Genomic DNA, 21,180 nt, shown 5'->3' with positions numbered 1-21,180 from the left:
TATGAGGCTTATCGAACCCGGTTATGGCTCTGCGTTGTGTTTCACTGTAGATAAATCTTTTTGCACTTAACACCAGTGGCCAGTAGCCGCACACTTGACTCACCTGTACTATGCAACAACTTGGACAATCTGTTGTACACTGTTGTGACATGGCTGTTGTGTGCATTAACTAAATGTTTTTATTACGACTAACACTACTCCTCTGTTTGATTGTACCCCTTTAATGTTTACATAAAGATAAATTCAGTGAAGTGCGTTCTTTCCGCTGTTTTCATCATTTTGTGTTATGGCAAAGAGGGATGATAATGTTTTGCCCCTATCTGAGCGTGTCTGTTAGCAAAATATCTTGTGAACTGCTGGATAGCTTTTAGTGAGATGTTGAAATTAATTGATGCACATCTACAACTTTTGGAGTCAGTCCAAATTGTAGATGGCCGCCACAGCAGACACAAGGACGGCTCGAACCCTGTCACGTTTACAGATAATGGACCAGTGATTCGGGGTGGTAGTAGCTGAGATTTATTCCTCACAGATGTGAGAGTGAAAAGATGGTGCAACATCTTTGTTAAAAAATGTTGCATAATTGGAGGCAAAAGGTCCCGTGAACAACTTTAATTTTAAAGAAACGTCCAGGAAATTATCTGTGGGTGTGCGTCTACTTTTGGAGCCAAACTAATTCAAGATGGCTGCCACAGCTAACTGACATTAGCCAGCACAACTCAGTCCATTTTACAGGTTTTAAGCTGGTAGTAGCTGCGACAGATTGACAGATGAGGTCAGGCAAGATTATTTTTGTGTTTCAAACATGGTTAAAAAAAGTGAACAACAGTGATCTAAATTCAGAATAGAATTGAAAATCTTCTAACCTACAAAGCCCTCGACAATCTGTTCCATTAGCTCCATACTTGTTCCATATTTTCCTAACAGAGCACTTCGCTCTCAGACTGCAGGCTTACTTGCGGTTCCTATAGCTTCCAAAAGCAGAATGGGAGGAAGATCTTTCAGTTATCAGGCTCCTCTCTTGTGGAACCAACTTCCAGTTTCTGTCTTGAAGGCTGACACATTGTCCAGTTTTAAGACTGGGCTCAAGAATTTCCTTTTTGATAAATCCTATAGTTAGGGTTGGCTTGTTATGCTGCCATAGGCTTAGACTACTGGAGGACAAATTGACCTCATTTCTTAAAATGAATTATTACAAATAGTTTTCATTTGATACTGTTTCTATCTTAATGTGATTCTCGACCTGCCATTGTGTATCTGTTCCTCTCAAACCCAGCCGGTCGAAGCAGGGAGTGTTTAGGCTTGCTCAGGATGAGAGTCTGTGATGAAGTTAGACTCAAAGCAGTCTGCTCCTCAGATAAATAATGTTATTAACTTGCCTTTAATGTATATGAATGTTTCAGTTCTGTGCCCTGATATGGCTTCTGTTATGACTTGGTGCTATATAATTGAATTGAATAGTGTGTATGTAAAAGAGAGAGACAGGTGGGTCGGGGTGGGTGGAGGGTTGTCATGAATGTATTTGATTGATGTGACAGAGGAGGATCAAGTCAGGGAGACAGAAAAAGCCCCAAACCCTGAACCGTAGTGGCGATTTATCTCCACCAGGGGGCACCAGAGCAGCGCAGAGTCCTCTACCTGTTGCGCTCCATCCCGGTTTTCTTTTTTTTTTGTTTTGTTTTGTTTTGTTTTTTTTTGGCATCTGCTTTAAAACACCTTCTCGTAACCCAAAACATTTTACGAAGCCTTCTCGAAAACGTCTCATACTCTTGTCTATAAACGCGTCAACAAACATGTTTGGATCCCCCGCACGCGCTCATCATGACTGCATCGTTCAGTGCTCTGCACGGTGTTTTGTTTTTATACATTCAAAACGCTTGACATATTCAAACATGGAGTAACTCAGAGGTATTCAAAAGTGTCATTAAATACTTGTTGCTGTCGCTGGGCGGGTCTAACGCTGGTGTGTGCGGTGCAACCGGGGGGGGGGGGGGGGGGGGGGTCACCTCAAGGGGAGAGAGGGGGGGACGACAGGGAGGAGCGCTTCCCGAGACATGCGATCGAGCTGTTAGCAACCTGTCCTCTCACCTATCAAAGACAAATAAAAGCGTCAATATATAAAAAGTGTGGGGAAACGGGCAGAAATCCCACCGCGTTCATCGCTCTCCGTGCAGCAGTCTGCGGAGCGGGGGCGCGCGCTCGTGCACCCGCCGGTGTGTGTGTGTTTACAAACGTTTTGAACGGCTGCCAGAAACGAGGGGAGGAAGAAGTAGACGAAAGAAGGAGGATAAAGTGAAGGAAGGAGGGATGGTGGACAACTCCAGCAGCAGTAAGGCACAAATGGTGAGTGGTGCTCGCGCCTCCCTGCTCGGCATCGAGCTGGAAAATAAAAACTCTTTTTTTAACCGTTTTTTTTTTTTTTTACTCACTTTCCGGTGAAGAGTTAGCCTCTTTTTTTTTTTTTTTTTACACATAGTTCCTGAAAGTTAAGTAAAAGAGGAGAACAAACTTTAACCAGGTAATGGTAGGTCTCTTCTCTCGGCTAATTGTCCGTTATTAACCTGTAATGAAGCTCGGGCTGTGTTAGCATGTTATTCACCTTTAGCTCCCGGGTTTCCACTAATTTCGAGCTAACTAGCTACCTTCAGGGAGGAGCTGCTTTAACTGTTCTAACGTTAGTTCCCCCCCACCTGCTCAGGTGGCTGTTTGCTGTTTAAATTACCAACAAGGTGTTTGCTTTACTGGAGGGTGTTTGAAAATGTCTCTGGTGTAAAAACAACTGAAACGACGACTTTTCTCATAGTCTGCACCGACGTGTCACCGCCATTCAAAGTGTCCATCAGGTTCCCTGCTTTCTCTCTGTGTGTGTGTGTGTGTGTGTGTGTGGATTTGACACTTGTCATTTTCACACAGAAGTTACATTTACACACATGACAGCTTAGCATAAAGGTAACAAATAGATAAGTCCTGTTTATAAGAGATTAATGCAGGTTTTACTACATGAAACGAGTGAAAACCATGTGTTTTAGCTACTTTTATGTGTACAAATTAGTCTCAACGTGTCTTTCTTCCTTTCTGCCACAGCCAAGCATGTCTCAGGAGCCCGGTGTGGCTTTCCCCCAGAACGCCTCCTCAGGTGGCATGAAGCTGGAGGCGGTGATGGAGCAGCTCCAGCGCCAACAGCAGGCCCGTCTGGAAATGGAGCGCAAAGAGAGGAAGCTACGCGAGGCCCACATCATGTACGCCCAGCAGGTCGCTGCCCAGCAGGCCATCCTGGCCGCCGCCCGAGCCTCCGGGGCCAGCTTCATGGGCAAAGGCATGCCCGGAGGCCATCCTGCCAGCAGCCTGCTCCCTCGAGTCTCCAACCAGAGCAGCGTAGACTCAGAAAGAGAAGATGACGAGGACAGAGGTCGAGATTCTGGGGACGAGGAGGATGACAATGAGATGATGGAGGGGGACGAGGGCAGTGACGAGGACGAGGGAAGCGCCAGTGGTCTGGAGTTCCTCCGCAAGCAGACCCTCGCTTTGCAGCAGAGCGTCTCTCGCATCCCCGCCCGTCCGTTTGTAAGTTACTCTGTGTCGGCCCCCCAGAGGGCTGCCTCCCCTCCGGTCAGAGTGAAGCAGGAACCTGATGAGGGGATGTCCCCTGCAGGGGCCAACGCTGCCACCTCTCCGAATGGACAAGGCGACTGGGGATATGATGATCACTTCAGACAGGTTAGTATACTTTTCATTGGACGTCTCTTTATAACAATAAATCTATTTTCCCCCCCTCTAAATATTGTTTAGATCTATGTTTTTTTTTTAATTCTTCCTCTCCAGTCTTAAGTTCTCATAAAGCGTTATTAGGAGTAGTAATAGTTTACTGTATTTAGCCTGACTCATCCTTATTAATGGTCTAAAAATAGGCCATTCCTTTATTAAACTTTGTGAGGTTATTTGGATTTCTCTGCCAAGTTCCCGTCTGTGAAGTGCTGACTAATCTTGACTGAGCTGTGCTCTGCTTCAGCAGTATCTTTGTAAAACACTTCAAATCGCGGCAGGGGACTGACCGCCGATTGGCTTTTGTGGTGAAGGAAAAAAGCCTCCTGAGTGAGTCTTGGCGGACGGCCAGGCTGAGGTGCAACATGTTTACGCTCACTGCTTCTCTACTTGCGCTCATATTTTGGGAGTGTGTGTGTTTTGCTCTTTTGTCCCTCTTGGCGCTTTGCTCTGGCTTTGGTTTGGCTCCGATCCAAGTAGCGGAGTTAGGCGGGGCAGTTCTGCTGCTGTGAGGCTGTGGGTGGTTTGCCGGGTCAGACTGATGATTTTGGGTGGGTGAAAAGGTTGGATGTAGTACACAGTAGCAGCCTGTCACCCCCGCCCCCCCTGCTCTTTCTACCCCAAGAGTTTCGGCTGTGTGCCAAGTGAACTTTCCCTCGAAGGTAAATATTGCCTCAGCACAGTGTAACAGAGCACGGAAATGCCAACAGGAGTCAGGCCAAGTTCCATGTGGTTTAGCATCTTAGCTTTGGAGGCAGCGAGTTAGAGCGCTCCGGTGCCTGTAAGTGATATAAAAGGATGCAGATTTGCAGGAATGGATCAAATGACAAGATAAGTGTGCTTTATCAGTGAGCTAAAAGAACCTGGCTGACATCTGTTGGGATGTTATCACTGTCTATTAAAGTCAAATGTACTGTATGTGAATGTTGTTCAGGCCACGGGGCTGTCTGATACCAGACTGTGGACCATGCCCCCCAAAGAAGGGAACAAGATTTTAATTCAACTGAAAATGTCAAAAACATACAATTCCTGTGCACTGTTTGTTAAACCACATGTACATACGTAAAACAAAGCAGTTTTAAAGTGTTTATTCTACTCTGCTCTCAGGACTGCAAGATGCTACAGAACAGCTTGTAAGGACATCATAATTATACTGTATCATACAAACTTTATTAAACAACAAAATTAAATAGAACAATCATTTAGAGTGAGGGAAAACTTGGGGGACTTGTTGACGGATACAACATATATTTCTTCTTTCTTTCTTTTTTTGTCCAAAAGTTGTTGCTCTCAGTCTAGGCGTCTCATAATAAGACGTTACAGTCATTAAACCTTGTTCTTTTGTTAAGATAACTGGGAGCGGTGGCTCAGATGTTAGAGAAGTTGGGCCTGTGATTGGAAGATCGCTGGTTCAACTCCCAGTCCAGACAACATCAAAATGTGAGTGGGATAGGTGAAACACTCACACCTGCCTCTACCCTCTTTTGCCCCACTCTGGGCCCTTGAGCAAGGCCCTTAACCCCCACCATCTGCTCCCCTGGGTGCCCTGGATAGCAGCTCTCTGCTCCACACAGAGGGCTGTGGTAGCTCGGTGGTCTGTGGTTGTGTCAGGAAGGACATCCGGTGTAAAAATAATTGCTAAGTCTTCGTGTGACTTAGTTCGCTGTGGTGACCCCTGAAGAAGGGAGCAGTCGAAAGAAGAAGAATTAAAAAAAATATATATTAATTTTTTTTGTTAAGACAACTGTTATCGTCATGATTTGCACAGCCTCCTTAAAAATATAGCAGGTGTGTTTTTCTAATTGACAATTAAAAATTAAAAACATGACCGAATACTAATGAAACACTTCCACATGGCACTTTAAACTGCTTGCTTACTTTTTAACTGTGAAGTTGAGCTCGCTCACCTTCAGTGGCTAAAAAAGTGTTTTAGGATAACAAATATGAAAGATTACCCTCGGACTGACCAAACACCATTTCCGTCAATTCTCCCATATTTGAAGAAGACTTTGACACAGTTGTATTAATCAGAACAAAACTACTTGATGAGCTGTCACAAATATGACATTTCATCCATAAACCAGAGATAATGCAGCTCAATGTGGTTGTTACGTCTGACTGATTGATCTGAAAAGTGGTGCCGATAAGATTTAGGAGATCATTCTTTCCGTCCGTTCATGCATGTATTCATGGGTTGTTCATGTGAAGGAAAAGCAATTATTTGTGGATGCAAGGGGAGGGGCTTTGACGGTGAACAGATGAAGGAAACGACTGCTCTAAACTTAATTTCCAAATTTGTTTTGGAGCAGTTAAGCAACAAGTAATGCTTTACTGTATCCCCACCATACAGACTTTGGGGCGCTTGTTCTACTTTGATTCGACTGTTTATAATCGTAAGTGCCAGAAGTAACGGTGTTGTGTTTTACTGTGAGAGGGGCAGGATTTGTCTGATTTGCCTGATCGTAGCAGCCAAGTTGCAGCTGACCAGTGCCCTATGTGTGGCCTGGTGTCTTTTATTAGGAGAGGCGGGCAGAGCCTGGGGGTTGGGGAGGCATTATGGGACGAGAATTGGTCTGGCTTTTTTTTGTTTCCTCTCTTTTATCTTTCCTGTCATTATGTCAGCTCTGCAGTATTTAATGACGGCTCATCTCTTCAGGCAGTTTCAGGTTGCACTGTTGTAGGGGGGAGGGGTTCAGTGGAAGCTGGCAATGTGTTTTTTATGGTATTGTCTTTGAGGGGCCAGAGACAAGCCTGGCAGATGCCACAAATACCGACCATCTAAAATAATAGGGGAAAGCATTTATTATGTTCTAAAACCAGTGAAAGAAGAGGTACAAGGACTAGCTACAGAGGGTTTTGCACAGAAGACCCTTTACTTTAACGTGTGTCCGTGTCTCATGTACTAGTCACATTGGGTAAGGGTTTTTTATCTAAGGCACTCTTATGTGCAGAGATACTGCCATGTGGCTGAGGCATAGCAAACCATATTTAGAAAAGGTTCGACTCCTGATGTTATCCAGAGCAATGAAGTGATAAAATCAGGATAGTAAAATGTCCATTTACTATTCAACAAAGTCTCACATAACTGGAACTGCTTTTTGAATAAATGAGCATGTTGCCGTACTAGCAGCTTTTGTAATGATGTCAGGCAGAGCTGAATGAGAATAGCCACATCTGTTAGCGAGATCTGACTGATGAGTATTCTATTAATCCATTTTGTTGTTGATTACTCCTGTCTGTTTGAATGTATACGGATGTCCAATTCAGGCCAGATGGATGTGGACAGACTTGTTAACTAGTGTTTTTGTGTCAGTGATGTATTCAGGGTGACCTCGGCCCTCTCCTAAATAGAAGAGTAAATAAATGTCGAACTCAGGCATGGATGAAGGTGTAGTGTAGAATAAGAAATGGGCTGGCAGCCGTCCGGCCTCAGCACTCAGGCTTCTTTTGCCATGAGATGGAGGCTCTGTGACCTGTATAATCCAGTCCATTCATTACCACACTCTTTGCACACTCTGAAATACAGTATAGACATCTCTTTTCTTATCTCTTTTGATTATTAGAGGTTTGTTGTCGCCTTTAGTGCATGTATTGTTCTCTCGTTGCTTTAAAATTTGTTGCTTTTTATTTGGTTTGACTGGATGTTGCAATTTAATTTAGGTCAGGCGAGTATGATTTACAAGTTTTACAGTTACATTCTAGTTTTTCTGTGAAATGTGGACCTGTGGCTTACAAAGGCAAAGTGGAGACCGTGATCATAGCTATTACATTTCAGTTTACCATTAGTTGTTATAGAGCTTAAATATTTTCCTTTTCCTGTTTTTCTACAATGTTAGATGACTAAAACACAAATATATGCATGTGACATTAAATTGACAGAATTATACATTTAGTGTAATTCTGTATATTTTAGTAGTATTATTTGCAGTATTATTGTTTTCTAATCTAAGACTTACTATCACTTAGTGATACACACTCAGTATTGTTGTTGATTTGCTCATTTTGTCATATACTGTAGATGAGCTGTCATGCTAATGTTGGATTGGCACGGTCCGTTTTGCAGGCTCAGTTCTGGAGACCACTAAAAGATGGGAAACCCAGTTGCTTTTTTATTACAGACCTATCAAATCAGTGCAACAGAACATATTTGCCAACTGGTGTGAGGAATGCAAATAAAAGAGGTAAAGAGGTAGCTAAGCAGACCACCATGGATCAAACCTGGTTCCTCTGGATAATTGGGCATCTGTTATTGACGAGCTACGGGAACAAATGCCACTTTTGAGCCTTGCTTTTCTTGCTCAGGCACCGAAGCTCGTCTGTTGAGGCAGTGCTGTTGCATAATTTAGCTGTCGCCCCAGCAACACATCAGTCAGGAAGTGGGGCTGCAGCAAAGAGATCGATAGGGGTTGTGTGTGAGCTTTTAGTGGCAGGAATGTTTGCATTGCTTTCTGCTCATTTTTGATAATGAGGGAGGAGCTTGTATTTAGAAAATTAACTTAGGTGGTTTTGTTTGTGACTATTTTGACAGAAAAAGATGAAGCATGCCTGTCCTGCTGCATGAACACATCACTGCAGAATTTTTGGAAAAACCAAAGCATTCATTATAAGCATGCAACTTTGTCACCATTCCTTTCAGGGGTGTTTCAGCTGGAGCTGAGAGGCCCCACTGCCTGTTGTGCATGTTGTATACTGTAAACCTGACCTGGTTTTTGCTTTTTGAGTATTATGATGTTGTCTCACATACCATTACTGTCAGTGGGTTTTAAATGGTGTACTTAGTATTATTCTTTTTACTGGACTTCCTGTTATGTTGATGTAATAAGGTTGGAATTACCGTCTGACCTCAGTTTGAACAAATTGCCTGCAAATGGAGGCCATTCAGATGAGAAATAATGAGGAAGGCTGAGGTCCATTAAAACCTGTTGCAGTGCTTGTTCAGGACAAAGGGCAACTATAATGTGCGAGGCTGTAATATTTTGCTGGGCTCAAACTGCTACACGGGAAATTGAAAGCCGCAATCCACAGCATTTACTTAAGTGACAAACGTTAACTGGAGGGCAATGGGTTTATGTAAAAAAGTTGGTACACAACTTATTGTTTGTCATTATGTGACTTAAGCGTTACTTAAAATCTTTTTAAACTGTGTAAATGTAATTCAGCTTCTTAAAAAACATGTTTTAACAAATTCAAAAAGTTCCATGATGTCTTTGTTGGATGTATTTTACTTACCTAAATGCACAATATAACAGTTATCTCTCTTATTCTTCTTGAATATCATGTGCAGCACAGTATGGCAGCACTGACAGGAGCTCCGCTTCGACTCGCTCTATTTTTGTTCCTGTTGTTTTTGCTTTAACTTTTTTGTGCCTAAACTGTACACCCACGCTACGGGTATGACCACGGCGCATTTTTCTAGTTTTATGTGTCGCTGCCTTGCCATCATGGTTCAGTTTCTGGCTCCCTTCCAGCCTTTGGCTCAGGCTCCGGCCTGTCATGGCGGCCGTCTCCATGATCCTCTAACTGCTAACAGAACCATGGTGTTAACAGGACCATGTTGCTATTGCCCCTTTTCCATTAGTAACAGTACAGCATGGATGGATTCGACTCGGCATGGTTCCAAGGTTTTCCCCTAGTAATGGTTTGTGGAACTGGACCCCTGTTTTAGTACCATGTTCTCTGGGTTTCCAAGCGGGCCGAGCTGGCACCAAAACGTGACATCAGAACACTGTCAGTCACTGATTGGTCAGGGGGTGGAGTCACTGGTTGTTTGAGAAACTTTTCACTACAATTCGATCCGCCATTCGCAATAACTCGAACTCAAGGAGCAACTGAACCTATTTTTAAGATTTTAAAAGCAATAATGACAACACCGTGTTCTAATGCTGAAGTGCAGGTGTTTTTTGTGCTTGGTGGCCGACGACAAAATTCAGAGCAAGCTAAATGGAGCTCCACCAGTCCCCAAGGTCCTCTCCACCGGAGCCTCCTCAGGCCAGGAAGGGCGTCAGCTCCCCGGCTCCAAGCGCCGCCGGTCACCGTGAAAGATTCTCCATGCTGCCGACCCGCGGGAGCACGCAAGGTCGGCTGGGTGGGCCTCGGCATCATGCGCCCCTGTTCCAAGCTCCGCTGGTCACCGTGGAGGATCATATGAGCTGCCGACCGATTGAAGCGCGCCAGGTCGGAGCCTGCCCGAGCCCCGGCAGACGGGCGGACCTGGACGGGTCTGGGATCGAGGGTGGAAACGATTTTGAAAAAAAAATTATGTATTAAAAAAATGTTTGTTTTTTTAATTAGTGAAGATGAAAATAAATAAATAAACGGTGCCGGTTTTATCATGAAATCCTGTTTTCACTTTAATGACTATTAAATAATCTGTTAAAGTTAACTCAGCTGAAAAATCATAAAAAGACACAAAATTATTGGATCTCTCAGGAATATTCCCTCAAATATGTTTAAAGAAGAGATACAGCCTTTAGTTCAACTTTATTCTAACCCACAGATGTACAAATCACAAAACAAGAATTAAACTTTAAAGCAAAGATAAAATGAAATAAATATCTAAACAAAAAACAAAACCACACATCTAATGGAACAATAAAAGTTGACACTGAGTTCAAATACATCAAACGAAGAAAACATATACAATTTTAAATATAGATGTTTTTGTAGAATCTGGTTCATCAGTGATTTAATGGTGAACTAAAGTTCATTAGCAGGATTTATATTGTTTAATTTGATCATTTTAATAATCTGCATTCTTTATAATTTACCAGAAACTTGGAAACAAATTCTCACCCTGTACTGAAACCTGTTTCAGGGTCTTACCACCACCATCTGATAAGGCATATACGTCAATTTTTGAACTCTGAACCTCGCCCACTTGAACCATTACTGAAAGTATAATGGAAACAAACTCGTACTGTACTGAGCTGAGTCGAACCGTGCTGTACCGGTACTAATGGAAAAGGGGTATAAAAGAACCTCACTGCCAGCAGAACCACTCTGCTCATAGGACCATGCTGCTGTAGATCCATTTCTGTTTTGCATTTTTGGCGTCTTGTTTTTTGTATTTTTGTTACATGCTTTGGTATTTCTTGTTGTTGTTGTTTTGGCGAGTCGATACGGTTCTTTTTGTCCTGAGCATTTCGTTGCATTGTTGCCCTTGTGTTGATCTGCATAAATAAACCTTAACCTAAATATGCAGTTTTTTGTCAAATATCTCTGTCAGGCACTATGCAGTGAACCTCATTTCCAGATTTACCACATTAGTTTATGTCAGTATCCCCTTCAAAGAGGAAGTGAGGCAGTTATACTTTGCATATTGTGAAAATGACGAGCAATTTCAGTAAAGTTTAGACAGGCAAGAATTGTGTAATTTAGCTTTAGTTTGACCTCACTGGTTTAAAATGGGTGCTGTCTGTAGAGACTCACTAGAAAAGTAGCTGAACATGTTTTGCAGATAGCTGAGTGAAGCTCCTGATAAATCTTTGACCAAACTTTAGATTCTTGTTGTCTTTGTTAATTAGATCTAAGCAGGTTGTGTTGGGCTTAACGATCTACATATAAAACCGTCAACAGTTCTGTCACAAATTTGGTCTAACTTTTTCCCCTCGAATATCAAATTCTCAAAAGCCCATGCCAAGTGTACCTGATATAAAGGAAAATTATTGAAGCTGCGGTATTGTTTGCCCATACAATTTATTGTATGTGTTGCTCAGGGATCGTGTTAGTTTATGTTCATATTTCATGGCTCTATGAGCTTTGTTTTTAAAGCAGAAGTTGACTGGGTTAAACAAAGCTGGCTTGGCTTTTAGCTCTGCTGTTTTACATGTTTACAATAGCCTAATGCAGGTCATGGAAATGCTGGTAAGTTTGTGTAGAAATTGAAACAAATAAGGGAAATTGAAACAAATGGTGTTTGGCACTTTCAGGTAAAAGTAGAGTTGGTGTACAGGCAACAATGACAGCTTGCTTTTGTGTATTATGTATTTTGTAAGACTCTCAAATGAATACCAAGTTCTTTGTTAAACTCATATTTTTGCTTTTCTGTTCTCGGGCACCAGTTACATTTTAGCAGCATCTCACCTTGAACCTTTAATAAATTACTTTTAATGAAATAAACATAGAAATGAGATACATTCACAATTTATTTTTCTTGTACTTGATTGACACACTTCTTTACCATCACTCTTGTTCTGAAGAAAAATCAGAGTCAGAGATTCTTTATTGTCGTTTACACCACATGTGGTACATGTGGTGGAACAAAATTATGTACACAGGGTCCCAATTACATCCAATAATAAAATGTAAAAGAAAAAAAATAATAACATCTAAGATATGAACTAAGAAAAACATAAGCTAAAAATACACTAAGCACTAATAGCATAAAAACATTACGTCGAACAGCAGCACGAACGTGAGCATGAGTCTGTGTGATTATTGACTTATAAAGTTGTCTATAGTGACTTATAAAATTATTGACTCATAAAGTTTTCACTGATTTACCTCACTGTATAACTTTTTTATACTCTTAAAAATAGCATAGATGATAAAAAACCTATTCAACAAAATTATGCATAATTGGTATGAAAAAAACCGCACTGCCATAAAACTGCTTAATTTTGTCCTGACGTCTTAACAGCTAAGTGTGGCTCCACTCCCCCCTACCAGAAATAGAGGTATTGAATTTAGTAGGAAGATGAAGGGGGGGATGTGGGACGGGGGGGCAGTAGAAGTGGTTGAGTGGTTTGTGGTCTGGCTCGGCACACTGCACTGCCCCACCCAGAGGAAACATTCCAGACAGAATTAAAGAGTTAACTCTTCAAACAGTGAACATTCCCATTGGGGGCTCCCAACAAGAGTCAGGGGTGGGTGTGTGTGTGTGTGTGGGGTGGGGTGGGGGGGGTTGACGGGGGTTGTTGGGTGCATGTCCGTGTTGCAGTTGCGGCTCTGATTGGTGATCTCTCAATTCATTTCACCCCATGTTGCAGGGGCTGTAAAAGAGAGAAGCCAAAGGGTCTGAAAGGGAGGAGCTGGATGGGAGGACCCACTGGTGATGGTTGTTGTGTTGTGTGTTTTTTATTTGTCCGAGTCCCAAAGTGCACATCTGCCACTCTCAAGCAACTTCTCATGGCCTGGTCATACTCAGCTTTTATTGGTGGTAACCATTGTGTTGTGAAGACTCTGACACAAAATGTTAGGATTTAGATTGTTTTGCGCTTTAGAGTTGCATCTAATCACCATTTTTACACTTGGTCAATTTATCCATTAAAGAAAGAAAGGAAGGACAGAAAAGCTCTACAGAGAGTGGTGAAGGCTGCACAGAAGTCTGTTGGAGTCAGTCTCCCCACCATCACAACCATCTACACCTCCAGATGCAGGAAAAGGGCCACCTGCATCATGAAGGACCCCACTCACCCAGCACACACACTTTTTGACCCGCTCCCCTCAGGCAGGAGGTTAAGGAGCGTTAAGTGTAGAACCACTAGACTGAGGAACAGCTTCTACCCTGAGGCTGTTAGACTCATGAATCTCTAACCAGGATAATCACTGTTTATTCGTGCTCATCTGCTCACACAGACTGATGTTCATGCTGCTGTTCGGCATATTGTTTTTGTACTACTAGTGCTTAGTGTATTTTTATTAACGTTTTTCTTAGTTCATATCCTAGATCTTATTACTGTTTTCCTTTTACATTTTATACTTTTGTTGGATGTAACTGGGACCCTGTGTACACAATTTTGTTCCACCACATGTACCACATGTGGTGTGAATGACAGTAAAAAACATTGAAACCTTGAATCCATTATTATTTAATTTAAGTAATTATGAAGTATTTAAAATGGAAAGAAATGGCCATTTTCAGTATTTCTGACACTGAATGTGTTTCTAAGATAAATGGCTGCCAATTTCCTTTGTGTGTGTGTGTGTGTGTGTTTTTTTGTTTTGTTGTTATTTTCAAAATTATTTAAAATTACAGACAAGAAAAACAATTTAACAAAACAACCTAAAAAAGTTAACTATAAAATTGGGCTCTTTTCACATTAAAGGTTTTAAGCCTCAGGACACGATAAAAAATAAAAATCCAGTCCTGACCAGGTTTCAAAATTAGATAAATATAGTCTTAGATGAACAAGAGTGTATGACGTATTCTGTCATTATTTAATAAACAAAGCCAAAACTTAAAGGCCATGTGTATGGTGGAAAAAAATGTATATTCTGTTGTCAAGGAGCTTGTTGAACCACTTTTCGTGGCAGTGTAGAGGTTATTGTCTTCTGCCTGTCATGTAAAATAATTTTGACACTCTTCTTTATAAAGTTATTCTAAATTGTTGATGTTTATAGACAAATGCTTTTACACAGATTTAAGGTCCTGTAATGGTATTTCACTGGAGCTGAGGTCTGGACATGGACTGTTTTACTTTTTCTTTTACCAGTTATTTAATAGATTCAATGGTGTGTTTAGGAACATTTTTCTGTAGTATGTCCCAAAGTGGGTCACGCACTTGCTGTGGGACAGATGACCTCATGTCTGAATCCAGAATACTTCAGTATACAGAGGAGTTCATGGTTGACTCAGTAACTGAGAGGTAGTCCAGTGACTGCAGAACAAGCCTATCATCCCAGAGCATACACTTCTCATTTAAAAGAACAGAGGCTGTATCCTGGCAAATCTTCCAAACAGGTCATGCTTTTTTAGTTTTTCTAACGGCAATAACGTTTAAGATGCAACTTTTTGATTTAGCTTGTGGGTTTGGTTTCTGTAAATTTCACTCAGAACTGCTTGATCCTAGGGTTGAACTAGTTGGGGAAATATAGTTAAATTATGAACTCATTTTTTTATTAAATGGCCTTAGAGCCCTTTCCAGATTAGTTCAGCAGCAACATTTATTTCTCTAAACTCATTGCTTCTCCTTCAGTACTGTGTTAACACCCTGGAATGTTGTTGACCAGCAAAATGACGAAATGTCTGCTTTTATCAAGATGGCTGTCATTACTTAATGTGAGTTGCTGCCCAAGGTGAGTCACACACGTGTGCAATCACTTCCCGCTGTGAGCTGCTCTTACGCAAGCACGTTTACTGTGAGACAGGGTCAGACAGTCATAAAAACTTAGATTGCTGTTATTTCTCAATGTGAGTTGATGCTCGATTACGGTCGAATTACATTCACACAACTTTGTTTTGTCATGATTGATGTGTTATAGTATGAATGTTTATGACACATTCACACTATTGTGATACATTTTTCCTCCACACGTTTTTCGTCATGATTCTCGTCCTGCAATTTTCAAGCTAATTCAACAAATCATGCTGTATATCAAAACATTCAGCTCTTTCAGGATAATCCTGCTATGACCGTTGGTATTGGTGCAACTTCATCTTTTTGAAATATTTAGCCTTTTCTGTCATGTTTTTCTCATAGAAAACACATGTAGCTCGTTTTACATCCTTCAAATCTTTAGATCTGTTTACAACCTTTTACTGCTCCTTTCAAATGTTGTTCTTGTTCAGATTCTTTCAGCTTCCTTGTGCAAATTTAAACTTTTTCCAGTTTTTTTTAGCTGTTCTTAATTTTAGCTTTTTTCAGGTGATTTCCACCTTTTTGTGCCCATTACTTTTTCTTTTGGCCTAATTGTGCAGACTTGTTTGTTTCTGATTTACATCTTCCGCTCTACTCTTTCCTTTCCTTACCTTTAGCATTTTTAACTAACTTAAGCTGTTTTTAGATATAAAGTTTTTTGTGGTAATTTCTGCAACTTTCATCATAATTAACTTGTTTCTGCTAATTTCAGCTTGTTCTTCTTCTTTCAGCTTTTTTCTGCTAGTTTCAGCTTTTTCTGCTATTTCAGCTACTATTTAGCTGTTTTTATGCTAAATTTAGCTTTTTCAGCTGATTCCCCATCCTTTGAGCTCATTTCCCCTCCTTCTGCTTCCTTCTTGTAGTTTAAGTTTCTTTTGGACTTTTAAGCTACTTTCAGCTGTTTTTTGCTACTTTCAACTTTTTTAGCTAACTTCCTAATTTTTGTGCAATTTGTATTTTGTGTGTGTGTTTTTTATAAATTTCTTCTGCAACAAGCATTCACACTGCATTTTCACAGGAAATGCAGTTTCTCTAGTTTATTTTAATACTTTAGTATTATTTCAATTTTTTTTGTCTTTAACAGTTTAGGGGGTTCACCTTAATCTACTTTCAGTCTACTCAATGAAACTAACCTGTATAAATAAAGGTTGAATGAATGAATGAACTTCAGTGACATTAAAACTGATCGCTAACTTATTTCCATCTTTTTGTCCTCACAGTTGTGGTTAATCATACTGCTCACAAAATCCATGAAAAAGAAAAGAAAGTGTAGTTTGACGACTTTAGTTTGTTCATGTCACTGGCATCAAATGGGGAAAAAGTTTTTAATGTTTAAGTTGTTTAAATGTTTCTTTACAGAATATGGAGTTTGGTGGTTGTGGGTGTATAACAGCAGCACAAACCACATTCTGCACATGCTCTCTGAGCAACAGCTCACATTAGGTTATAACAATGCTCACACCTGCTGTTGATTAGTTAATTCAATCTCATTGATTAGCTGCACCTGGCTGCTTTACAGTATCATGCTACACCAGGTAACAAGACACGTTCACTGTTGGGAAGTTCGACTAATAAAGTCTGACAAAAAGTTGAATTTGTTAAAAACACAAAGTTTGGGAAATGCATGTCTGGTAATGGACAAACACAATGACAGATGTAATAAATAAATAAAAACTTAAACAACAATATCCAACGATAAAATACTAAGATTAAACACTAAACTTGTTTTTTTTTCCTTGGCAGAGAAAGTTTGGAGCAGAAACGGACAACCAAGAAAACAAATAAATAAAATAGTAAATCAGTTTGTTCTGTGTTATGAAAACATGAGAAAAACACATTATGACAGCATGCTTAAAACAGTTTAGTTAGTTTTAGTCAGTGAAACACACCTTTAAAATGTTTTAACCCCCTTTTGTTAAATCGCTGCCTTATGCTTATGCCTGGATCTGATTTGTTCTTTATGTGCAAATATGGTAAATGTCAGTTTTGGGAAGTCTTCGTTGCTTGCAAATTTGCAAAGTGTCCTACACAGCCTTGCTGTTTATAGCGTAGTAATGTATAACAAATAAACTGTACATGAATTATATTCATATGTGTGCCCTATTCAATAATGATAATGAAAAAATTAAAAATGTTTTAAAAAAACACTTCAGAGAAAAAACTAATTTAGATAGCTGAGGTGCACTTTGGACATATCAGCAGTCTGTTACAAGGCCAATTCAGAGACACACAACATAACCATGCACATACACACGTGTATACCTGAAGTCGATTTAGATTAATCAGATAACCAAACCTACGAGTTTTTAACTGTGGGAGAAAACACACACAGACAAGGAGAAAAAGCTAACTTTGTCTGAGTCAAGATTCAAATCCAGAATCATCTTCCTGTGACGAAAGCACCAGCAAAAAATAGAACATTTTAATTTTCTTCTTCTTAAATTGTTCTTGTTCTCAGATGTTGTTGAAGTAAACATAAATATGTATTCTAATCTCTGTTAGGTTTTCTTTTGTTATCTTCCTTGTCACTTGAGATTTTTGGCAGCGTCTGGTGATGTTTGCCAGCATTTTGCAGCATGGTCCCAAAATTATGGTTACAGCTTTTCATCAGCAATTATTAGACAAAGATTTGTTTTCACGATGGAGGTGTTACATCTCGCAGCTGTAGGTGCTTCCCAATAGGAGAAAGAGAAAGTAAAGACCTTTACTGCTTTGAGGCATAGACTATTTTCACATACCGTATTTTTTGGACTACAGTATAAGGCGCACTGGATTTTAAGGCGCATTAAGCAAAACAAAACAGTCAGATAAGTCAAACTTTATTCAACTCATTCACGATAACGCTCAACATTGTTCAGTTGTAACACATAAAACACAAAACAATACACTCAGTACAAAACAATACATATTTTTTGAGCGCCGTGCACCACATGATTATTTTTAAATTTGAAACTTTGAAAAAAAAAGAAGCAAATTATTAAAAAAATACACCATCTCCACACAGCTCTGTGTGAAGGTACTCCAGCAGCACTGCAGATATGAAAGATGTTGAAATGAACTTACGCTAGTCTCTGTTAGTCCCAATGCAATAACTGACAAATGTTTGCTAACCCTCTGGGGAAAAGGCGCAGCCCAAAAATATTCACAAGTGCACACATACACATAAATGCTTAAAACAACACAATCAACAAAATAGAGGTAAAGTATATGACTCTGCAGAAAAAGAAAAAAAGACTACACCAAACTTTTTGGTGGAATTACATCTGTATGAATGTTATTTTTAGAAGGAATATCGAGTTTGATTTGAAATAGTGAACATTGTATTTGCAATAAGGTCAAAACCTGAATGGATGCCAGTGTAAGTGACTATGCCAAACTATCTCAGTTTTATTTTAGTGTAAATAAAATAAACTGTCATACTTAATACAAGACAAAGCCCTGCAGTAGCTCAGTGGTTAGCGCTGTGGTCTTGTAATCTTGAAGGTTCCAGCCCTGATTGTATCAGAAAGGGCATTCAACGTAAGTTAAATGCCAACTTTTTCATGTAACTTCTCTTGTTGTGTGGTAATCCCAGCAAAAGAGAGCAGCCAAAAGAAAAACAACAACTTGATACAAGCTGAAGTGACTTTTTTACTGTAGTCTACAAGTTCTGTTAATGGGAACCACTGGTAAGCCTGAATTACTTTTCACACAAACATTATGGGGGAGTGGTGGCACAGAGATTAGAAGATGGGCCTGTGATCGGAAAGTCGCAGGTCCACCTCCCGGTACCGTCAACATCAAAAAAATGTGTGTGGAAAAGGTGGAACACCCACACCTCCCTCCACCCTCATTCGCCTCACTCTGGGCCCCTGAGCAAGGCCCTTAACCCCCACCTTGTGCTCCCTAAACAGGTCTCTCTTGAAAATGAGTTCTCGTGGCTCAATGAGACTACCTGAATAAATAAAGGGTAAATGAAATGAAAAATATCTGAGTCCTACAAAGTTACTAGTGTCCACTGACTCTGAAAAATGTTGTTGACACATTTCATTACTTTAATTTGAAGTATATAGTGAATATATAATGGGCGTAGCTATAGCTACTCTGTGCTTGCAGCCTGCGTGTAATCATTTTAGTTATCCTTACATGATTTATCCCACCTTTCTCCTGTTTACTACTGAAGATGAGCATCAGCTCCCCATGACAGGATCCAGTGTGCACAAGAAAGGGTTAACTAGATTCTGTGATCAGCAGCTAGCGTCAGTGCTCAACAAAATGTTAACAGCATTCTGCTGCAGGGTTTATTAACAAGATTGTCACCACTAGCAGAGCAAGAAAGACAACTTTTCCTCCTATTATCTGGATGACACAGAGCTTTAAAATTCCTTCTCATTAAACAATAAGTGGAGTGGTGCTCTCAGAAAATAAAGCAAATCAGCTATGCATTTAATATAGCTACATTCCTCATGCTTCTTCTCAATCCTAACATTTAATATGTTCCTAATTACCAGTAGATCATTGTTCATAGTATGTTAACTTATCAGTGACATCTCTGATGACGTATGCTTTATAATTCTGATGAAAAGCTGGAAGTTTTTTGTTTGTTTTTGAGATGTGTAATGTAATACACGGGCAAACGTGGAAGCGTGCTACACCTTAATGCACAGAGCTGGTCAAGCACAGTATGGTTTCACACATAAAGAGTGACACAGACCTGTTCAACAATAGTCAGTTGTTGGAGGAGGGGATTTTCCAGTGCCGTCTGACCATCCATCATACAGATAGCTCATTCATACCTGATGCAACATATGAAAGCCCAGAAGGACAGATTACCTTTCAAGACTGATGCAAAGCGGTATTGCACCACCCATTTCAAGACATACAAACAATAACAGAAATGTCAATATTTTACAATGGAAGCTGAAAGTTTCTGTGCTTTTAGAGGCTAAGAATAAAAAGGTTTTAGTGGAAATTTTACTTTTCTGTAAATCCTCAGGTTTTGCGAGGAATGATACTCTTTGAACAGGTTAAGAAAGTAAAGCAGGCCACTCCTTTTGCATTGAAGAATTAATGGTAAGACTGATGGCCAAAGAGCTTTTTCCCCTCATTTCTTATACTAAAAAAACAAGTCAAATTTGATTTAGAATGTTTTTGTATTCACACAAATGTTTTTATTTTCATTTTCCCCATTTCATTCTTTAAAGATGGACTTGCCTGTAATGAAAACTGAGCTACTCTGTTCTTCTGTCATTTGATCGGTTTGCTGTAAACCAGAGCCCCCCAGCCGCCCACGCCCACAACCACAAACACACACACACACATAAACTATTTCTGGTTTCATTCGTCCTTTACAACCACTCCCACTGAACATATCTCAGCACCTGCTCTTTATTGAGGACAAACTGTGTAAAGGCAATAGCCAAATGAAACGGAGACATCCACTGGTTCTGTCAGCAGCTGAAGTGAAATAGTCACAGTCCTATGATGTTACTGCATGGTCGTCTTGAGTCATAGTGTATATAAGCTGGCAACATGGGGATGTATACGATGCACATGCGTATCAACTTGTGTTTGCTTTGTGTGTTGCAGTGACCCTTGGCCTAGAAAATGAGGCCCTGTTGAAAACACAATTTAGATTGCATATTCATGAATCAAGCCCCTTAAAAATAATCATTTTTAGGCATATCTATAGGCTTTTCTTACAGTAATCACACCAATCACACCGTATTACACATCTATATTTCATGACTAAAAACAAACTAACTTAAGTTTTGAACATAAACAAAACTAATGATATATAGAGAGTGTGTGTGTGTGTTTGTGGTTGTGTGCGTGGGCGGCTGTGGGGGGCTCTGGTTGACAGCAAACTGAGGGAGTTTACAGGCGGGAGTGGTGGTGCAGAGGTTAGAGAAGGTGGACCTGTGATTGGAAGATCGTGGGTTCAACTCCCAGTACAGACAACATCAAAATGTGGGTGGGATCGGTGAAGCACCCACACCGGCCTCACCCTCATTTGCCCCACACTAGGCCCTTGAGCAAGGCCTTTAACCACCATCATCTGCTCCCTTGGGCACCCTAGATGGCAGCTCTGTGCTCCACAGAGGGCTGTGGTAGCTCGGTGGTCTGTGGTTGCATCAGGAAGGGCATCCGGTGTAAAAATAATTATAAATTCTAAGTGTGAGCTAGTTTGCTGTGGTGACCCCTGAAGAAAGGAGCAGCTAAAGAAGGGGAAAAAAAGTATGTGTGTGTGTATAATGCTATTTTATACTGGGTATGTATATACATATATATGCATATATATATATATATATATACAGTATAAAATAGCATTATACACACACACATACTTTTTTTCCCCTTC

At 40.4% G+C, this 21,180-nt stretch overlaps 1 protein-coding gene across 1 annotated transcript in view; it reads left to right on the top strand.

Moving 5' to 3' along the window:
• Positions 1 to 3,090: 3,090 nt before the first annotated feature.
• Positions 3,091 to 21,180, top strand: part of arid3b (AT rich interactive domain 3B (BRIGHT-like)) — a 70,731-nt gene continuing 52,641 nt past the window's right edge. Inside the window, exon 1 of the mRNA XM_037694035.1 lies at positions 3,091 to 3,717. Coding sequence (XP_037549963.1) covers positions 3,091 to 3,717 — 627 coding nt within the window. The remainder of the gene's footprint in view (positions 3,718 to 21,180) is intronic.

This window comes from Nematolebias whitei, chromosome 2 (assembly GCF_014905685.2).
Source record: "Nematolebias whitei isolate Nwh7 chromosome 2, NemWhi1, whole genome shotgun sequence".
Classification (NCBI taxonomy): domain Eukaryota; kingdom Metazoa; phylum Chordata; class Actinopteri; order Cyprinodontiformes; family Rivulidae; genus Nematolebias; species Nematolebias whitei.
The sequence above is the reverse complement of the archived record's forward strand: the minus strand, read 5'-3'. Positions and strand labels throughout refer to the sequence as shown.